This window comes from Aegilops tauschii, chromosome 5 (genome assembly GCF_002575655.3).
Source record: "Aegilops tauschii subsp. strangulata cultivar AL8/78 chromosome 5, Aet v6.0, whole genome shotgun sequence".
In the NCBI taxonomy this organism is placed as follows: domain Eukaryota; kingdom Viridiplantae; phylum Streptophyta; class Magnoliopsida; order Poales; family Poaceae; genus Aegilops; species Aegilops tauschii.
The window spans coordinates 115,808,289-115,816,006 of NC_053039.3; the positions used below are offsets into that span (position 1 = coordinate 115,808,289).

Below are 7,718 nucleotides of genomic sequence, written 5' to 3' on the forward strand. Positions count from 1 at the left end.
ACTAAGTTAGTTTTAGTAGAGAGCTTGTTGTCACAAGAAAGTTATTTGTCCCTAGGCAATCGATAACTAGACTTGTAACCATTATTGCAATTTTATTTGAGGGAGAGGCATAAGCTAACATACTTTCTCTTCTTGGATCATGTGCACTTATGGTTAGAACTCTAGCAAGCATCCGCAACTACTAAACATCATTAAGGTAAAACCCAACCATAGCATTAAAGCATCAAGTCCTCTTTATCCCATACGCAACAACCCCCTTACTCGGGTTTATGCTTCTGTCACTCAAGCAACCCACTATAAGCGAATCATGAACGTATTGCAACATCCTACAGCGGGAATCCCTCACGCTTGCGCGACACGGAGAGGACCATAGGACAGTACCAATTATAAAACATGCAACTCAAACCAATCACGATCATCAATTAATCCATAGGACAAAGCGGATCTACTCAAACATCATAGGATAGCCATACATCATTGGGAAATAATATATAGTGTTGAGCACCATGTTTAAGTAGAGATTACAGCGGGTAGAAGAGGGGTTACACCGCTGCATAGAGGGGGGAAGAGTTGGTGATGACGGCGGTGAAGTTGTTGGTGTAGATTGCGGTGACGATGATGGCCCCGGCGGCGTTCCGGCGCCACCAGAAGAGAGGGGGAGAGAGCCCCCCTTCCTCTTCTTCTTCCTTGGCCTTCTCCCTAGATGGGAGAAGGGTTTCCCCTCTGGTCCATGGTCTCCATGGCATGGGAGGGGCGAGAGCCCCTCCGAGATTGGACATGTCTCTCTGTCTCTCTCTGTTTCTGCGTTCCTGATTCTGCCCCTTCACCGTTTCTTAAATTCCCGGAGATCCGTAACTCCGATTGGGCTGAATTTTGGACACGATCTCTATCCGGATATTAGCTTTCTTGCGGCGAAAGAAGGGCACTAACCGCCTTACGGGGTGGCCACGAGGGCCCAGGGCGCGCCTGACCCCTTGGGGCACGCCCCCTGCCTCGTGGCCCCCTCGGGCATCGTATCGCGTTGATTCTTCTTCCTAAAAATCACATATATTTCAAAAAAATCTTCGTCAGTTTTTATCCCGTTTGGACTCCGTTTGATATGGGTTTTCTGCGAAACAAAAAACATGCAACAAACAGGAACTGGCACTGGGCACTAGATCAATATGTTAGTCCCAAAAATAGTATAAAAAGTTGCCAAAAGTATATGAAAGTTGTATAATATTGGCATAAAACAATCAAAAATTATAGATACGACGGAGACGTATCAAGGAGACTAGAGCGTTAGGGTGTTGGAGATGAAGCCACTCTAGCCACGGTGTTTGTGCAGTGGAGAGTGCTTTGGCAGCAAATTTCATAAGGAGGCAGTTGTTTTGAACATGCAGGTTTTTGAGCCCTAAACCACCGATTTTTTTGGTAAACATACATTTTTCCATGCAATAAGACATTGAGCACCTGAGCAAGCATCATCTCCTGCCCAAAAAAAAGCCCTTCTCAGAGAGTCCAATGTTTTGATTGTTTTCTTTAGGATGCAAAACACAGACATGAAATAGGTGAGGATTGAGTCCAAAACTGCAGAGATGAGGATGAGCCGATCACCTTTATCGAGAAGTTTGGCATGCCAGCCGGTAAGTAATTTTCTAGTTCGTTCTATTAGAGGGTTGAAGACATTGGTGAGAGGCTTGGTCGGGGCGAGAGGAAGACCGAGGTAAGTTTGCGGGAAGGAGGCGCATGAGCACCCCATGGCGAGGGCGATGGTAGCAGTCTTGGATTCGTCTGTGTGTAGGGTGGCTAAGGTGGTTTTGGAGAAGTTGATGGCGAGGCCCGTGGCGTGTGCGAAATTGTTTAGGATTACTTTAAGGGTTGAGGCGGCGGCAGGAGAGGCGGCTGCAATGATGAGCGTGTCATCGGCGTATTGGAGGACAGTGGGAGGCAGGTGGGAGAAGATGGGGTGGTGGAGAGCAGGTTCAGAGTTCTGGAGGATGAGCTGTTGAAGAAGGTCGGCGACGATAAGGAAGAGGTAGGGAGAAACCAGATCACCTTGTCTCAATCCATTTTTGCATTGAATCCATTTGCCCGGAATCCCATTCAGGAGAATGCCCGCTTTGCCTGTGTGGAGAATATTTTGGGTCCAACTGCGGAAGGTTGTCGAGGGTAGGCCATGCCACTGAGTCGAAAGCCTTTCTGAAGTCCAGCTTAAAAACCATAGTTGGTTTTTTACGTGAGTGGCAAGAGCTAATGAGATCGGCTGCAAAGACAAATTTTGAAACCATAGTTATTTTATATATACTAGCAAAAGAGCCCGTGCGTTGCAACGGGAGAAAAAACACAACACACACTCTTAACCGAAAAACCATCACTCAAGACCACAATAGGTCCATCTCCTTTATTTTAGCGACGCATCATATTTGTGTTGCCGCTTATCCTTCTCACCCTCGCCGGCGGTGGCGTTAGTGTTCATACAAACCAAAACGTGTTAGAATGTGGTTAATCCTAAGACATCTCTCTTTCCCTCTCCCTCTCTCTCGCTTTCTCTCACACTCGCGATGAGAAATCTGTTGTTTTCTCCTTCGACGTATTCAGAGGTATGCATGTGTAGTTCTCGATGTTTTCTTTTCCCTATATAATTATAGTGGGTGTTTATTTGCAATCCGGATCGCCGCCTGTATGAAAGAAAAAATGGATCGTGTGCTATAGTTATAAGTTTGCTTCCAAAATAATATTTAAAAAATATTTAACAGGTAAAATTAACATCATATACAGATTTCACACATTTTTCTAATCAAATTTCATATATAACATATTAAAATCGGAGTTACGGTTTAAAAGATACGTATAATTTAGAAAACCATTTGTTTGAATTAAATATCTTCCAAAATAATATTTATAAATACTTAACAGGTTAAAATAATCTTATATTCATATTCTACATATTTTTCTAATCAAATTTCATATATAATATGTTTAAATCGGAGTTACGGTTTAAAAGATATGGATGATTTAGAAAAGCATTTGTTTGACTTAAATATGATCCGCGGATGAAATAACTAAAAAGTCAGGTTTTTTTTGAAAAACTGTAAAATAACGGTTCGGTGTGACTTAAATCTAGACTGCAGGTTGATTTCATGAAAACGCAGGGGCTTTTTTGCAAATTGACGCAACGGACGGGCAGAAACCCTACGTGTTTTATTATTAGGTAGAGATATTCGTTGTACTGTTTTTCTAAAAAAAATGCATTGTACTATCATGATTAAAGATGAGGGGATCACACTTTTTAAAAAAAAAAACAACAACAACCCAATTTGAAACCTTGTTAGCTTTCTCTAAAAAAAACCTCGCGACTTCGTGAGCTTTACCATCGATGGCTACGGGCATGTCCAGCCCGGCCCACTTCCGCGGGCCATTTTAAAGGCACGGTTTCCAAGGAGAAACATCCTCACTCCCCACAACCCGTCCGCCCTCCACCACTCCACCTGCTTCTAGAAGTCTCCAGCGCCTCGCCTCCACCGCGCCAATGGGGAAGAGCGAGGCTACGCCGACGGCGACGAAGGGGGAAGGGGAGAAGGTGATGGTGCTGACGACGCTCGAGGTGGATCCCGCCACCGAGGACCCTGACCTCCTCGACGCCATCAGGTACGCACGCAGACACCATCGACGCTCCCCCAAGTGATAACCCACACGCACGCACGCGCACGCTTCTAATAGGTCGACGGGGATGGCGAGCGCGGCGGCTTGTCTTTTGGTTTGCTCGCGTTTTGATGAGATAAAGGTGGGGTTTTGGGGCTGTCTAGGGTTTGACGGCTTATTCGAGAGGAAATATGCCATGGCTATGGTTCTCGGCTCCTGTTGGGGTTGGATGGAGTTGGTCCAAATGTGTCTAATAGATTCAATCTCCTGAATGCTGTGAAATGAGAAATTTGCAGATGATCTGCTGTGTACCCAACCAATGTTTCGAAAAATGTTGTGGATTTGTGTACAATTGACGGATTGCCCTTGGAAATTTAGTGTCTTGTTAGGTTGACAGACGAATGTCTGTTTTAGGTTGAATCTACTAGTGAAAGATTTCCCTTTTTTATATAGAAATGACCACATGAAGAGGTGACTTTTTATACTATCACCAAATGCTGTGCCAAATAGGAATTAATGAAAAATTTGTAGACGGTTTATCATGTATTCAACCGATGATTCAAAAACAAATATAGCGTGTTTGTGTACAATAGGAGAATTCCACACCTTTATCTATTGATGAAGCATTTAAGCATTTTGTTGATTGGGGGACTTGGGGCATAGCCTTTTCATGTTGAACTAGTGTACTAGTACTTGCTTTCGAAATGTTCCTGGTGCAGTTACTTTGCTACTTATTATTTTGACCTCCCCGTGCATTGCATTGGCGTTCTGTGCTCGTCCTAGGACCTCATAACTGCTGATATTTTGGGTTTTATGCAATTGCACCTTGATGGATCGTGGACCTTGGCAATAGGAACCCACTCGGGTTCTTCTTCCTTCTGAAATGTACCTATTCGCCCTTTGTAGTCATGGAGTGCAGATTTTGGCTCTTTGCCGTTAATATTATAGCTTGGTTGCTTGTTGCATGCTTAGTGTTTCTCTTAGGAAAGAGCCAGATGATTGTAGGCGTTTGGACATGCACACTATTTTTCTGCTAGTTATTTCGTTATGGCCTATAAAAAAGTTTGTTTTGTGCTCTTTCCATTCTTAGGTCTCTCTAGTTGATCCTGATGCTTTGATTCACCTGCAATGTTTGCCTTTTTTTATTTATGCTGCTGCATTGACTTGCGATTTTTCAGGAAGAAGAACAGTGCTGCCCTGACCTCCATTCTTGATCCCCGTGATGAGCTCTCCGCCAAAGACAGTTCAAATGCGGCTGCTGCTGTTTGGTATTTCGTCATGAATGGCCACCACATAACTGGCAATCTGAACCTGCTGACGGACCTCACGCCTGTGTGTGACCGTTGGGTCCGTTCTCTCATTGGGACAGGGCTGCCCATGCAAGTCTGCGCACGGGGATCTGTGAACTGCAACGGGATCAAGCTCGATGACGTATGGTATGTTCCCGGGGTCACGGTGAACATGGTGGCGGGTGCCCAGTTTAGCAATCAGGAAATTTCACTCACTCTGGACCTCACGCCTGTGTGTGACCGTTGGGTCCGTTCTCATTGGGACAGGGCTGCCCATGCAAGTCTGCGCACGGGGATCTGTGAACTGCAACGGGATCAAGCTCGATGACGTATGGTATGTTCCCGGGGTCACGGTGAACATGGTGGCGGGTGCCCAGTTTAGCAATCAGGAAATTTCACTCACTCTGGATTGCAGTGCCTTTTCTCTTAAGCGCCCTGATGGCACAGTAGTTGGCAAAGGACGTGTTAAAGGCAATCTGTATGAAGTAGACTTTCTCGACATCAGTAGGTACAGTTACTTGACCAAATGCTTTACTTTACTATGTTTTCTTGCCTTATTAAGTTATCCTGGTACACTGTTAGTTTATTGAGCTCTATTCATTGCACTCCGACCCCCTCTTACCTCATAGGGGGTGCTCTAAAGCGCAGTTGCCCATTATGGGAGCACTGAATTTCCAGTTAAATGATACTACCTGTCAAGTGCTTTATTCCTTATGAGCTATGCCAATTGAAGGTAGTGCTGCCATGCATGCACAAAAAGAATGGCATCTGCATATATCACTTAAGAAGTAATTCTTCATGCTCATCTACCAATTCATGTGTGACATACTAGATGTTAAGAGACTCGCCATGGTAGCTGCATAATTTTTTACAAGTGATGCTGCATATGATTTTACAAATATATGCACTGGCAACTTTGCAAGGAAAAATGGAAGTATAAGAAACTGCATATCTGACTCGTATTTTTGCAATGGTCAGTATAACAGACAATTAGATGTGTGTGTTCTTTGTATGCTTTCCGCTGCATGTATGTCGAGATGACCAGCGTGTGTGGTGGACATCATGTTTTAGAACTAATATTTCAAACATGAACCTAAAATCAGTTGGGTTTTTTATTACTTTCATGTATACCTTTGTAGTAGCTGTTTGGTTTGGGTATTGGTATCCTTTTGCCTCTCTATAGGAATATGATTGGATAAAGCAAAATTAGCGTAAAATTAAAGTGGTTATACCAATACCATAAATTTCTAGTTTGTTACAAAGTTGATTATTTGTAGCTGTGCTTGTTTAGAGCTTATGTCCAAATTGTTCACAGTATGATTTAGTTACTCTACTACTGACTTGTTATTTTAAAAATAGTCTTGCTACTCTGATGGTTACCTATAGCGTTTGGTTGGTATTCATCGACTCCTTAATCATCTACTTCCTCCGTTCCAAAATAAATGTCGTGGTTTTAGTTCCAAATGCGGGAAATAACGCTAATGTTTTCTCCTGTGTCTGATCAGTACAACAGCTCCCTGGTACATCGTCTCGAATGCTGCTGAACACATGACCGGCAACCTGCACCTCCTGAGCAACTTCACCCCCACCCAGCCAGGCCGCCAAGTCCGGACACACACCGGTGCGATGCTGCAGGTGCGCGGGAAGGGGTCTCTGAGCTCCACCCAGCTCTCCATTCCCAGCGTCAGCTACGTACCAGGGCTCACGGAGAACATCATCTCAGTGACCCAGCTCACCGACAGCGGCTTCAGTGTCGCGTTCAGTCCCCATGGCTGCACCATCACAAGGAACCGCGATGGGAAGACGGTCGGCTGTGCGTACCATGCCGGTGGCCAGCTCTACCGGCTCAACTACCTCAGGGTTGCTGACAGCAAGTAGCCTGTATGAGTTGCTGACAGACATAGTGAACCCAAAGCAGTGAGGTAAACCCTACGAGTTGCGAAGATGAAGAGGAAATTTAGTTGCGAAGGCCTTTTTTGGCTGTGAACGAGTTGTTAGCTGGTTTCCTGTATGAAAAAACTCCTGGGTGCTTCGGTTAATGTTCAGTTACGATCCTGATACTTGCTACTATGTCTTGGCATATTACCGCTAACCAGTTACGCATGGGTTTCTGCATTTACCATGGATGTGGTTAATATGTAAGTATTGTTGGTTGCATGATGTGGTTAGTTTCTTTTTGAGCTTGTAATCTTTCCTAGTTACAAAGATTTGAGTTGGTGTGGCTGGTGAGTTCAGATGTGGGCCATACAAATAAGCAAATGCATTTCTACCCACATGTGAAGACATAAATAAACAAATGTTACTTTTATAAGACGTGAGACCCATTCCAAATAAACAAATACACTGCCCCCTAATGTGAGAATAATACTCTTGTAGAAACATGAATTATTAATGCAATTACATGGCTCCAACTCAAAATCACGCTCTTGATTTTAGTTTCTCGGGCCAATCAATTCTTTTGGTTTTATACATAGCACAAGAGGGCAAACAAATTGCAATTTCAACACAGCGATAGATGTTGTCCTCCTACCTAACTCATGATCTTGTGCGCTCAACTTACTAATGTCAGATTCTCCTATGTTTCAAGACAAACAAATTGCAATTTCAACACAGCGATAGATGTTGTCCTCCTACCTAACCCATGATCTTGTGCATTCAACTTACTCATGTCCATTCTCCTATGTTTCAAGGCAAACAAATTGCAATTTCAACACAGCGATAGATGTTGTCCTCCTACCTAACCCATGATATTGTGCATTCAACTTACTCATGTCCATTCTCCTATGTTTCAAAATCCAAAATGTT

General features: G+C 43.9%; 1 protein-coding gene across 1 annotated transcript; it reads left to right on the plus strand.

Annotated features, from left to right (window-relative positions):
* Positions 1 to 3,387: 3,387 nt before the first annotated feature.
* Positions 3,388 to 7,134, plus strand: LOC109778963 (uncharacterized). The gene is made up of 4 exons (XM_020337544.3): positions 3,388 to 3,630; positions 4,803 to 5,060; positions 5,181 to 5,421; positions 6,419 to 7,134. The coding sequence occupies exons 2-4, from the start codon at positions 5,051 to 5,053 to the stop codon at positions 6,789 to 6,791; spliced, it is 624 nt and encodes a 207-aa protein (XP_020193133.3). The 5' UTR covers positions 3,388 to 3,630; positions 4,803 to 5,050; the 3' UTR covers positions 6,792 to 7,134.
* The last annotated feature ends 584 nt before the right edge of the window (positions 7,135 to 7,718 follow it).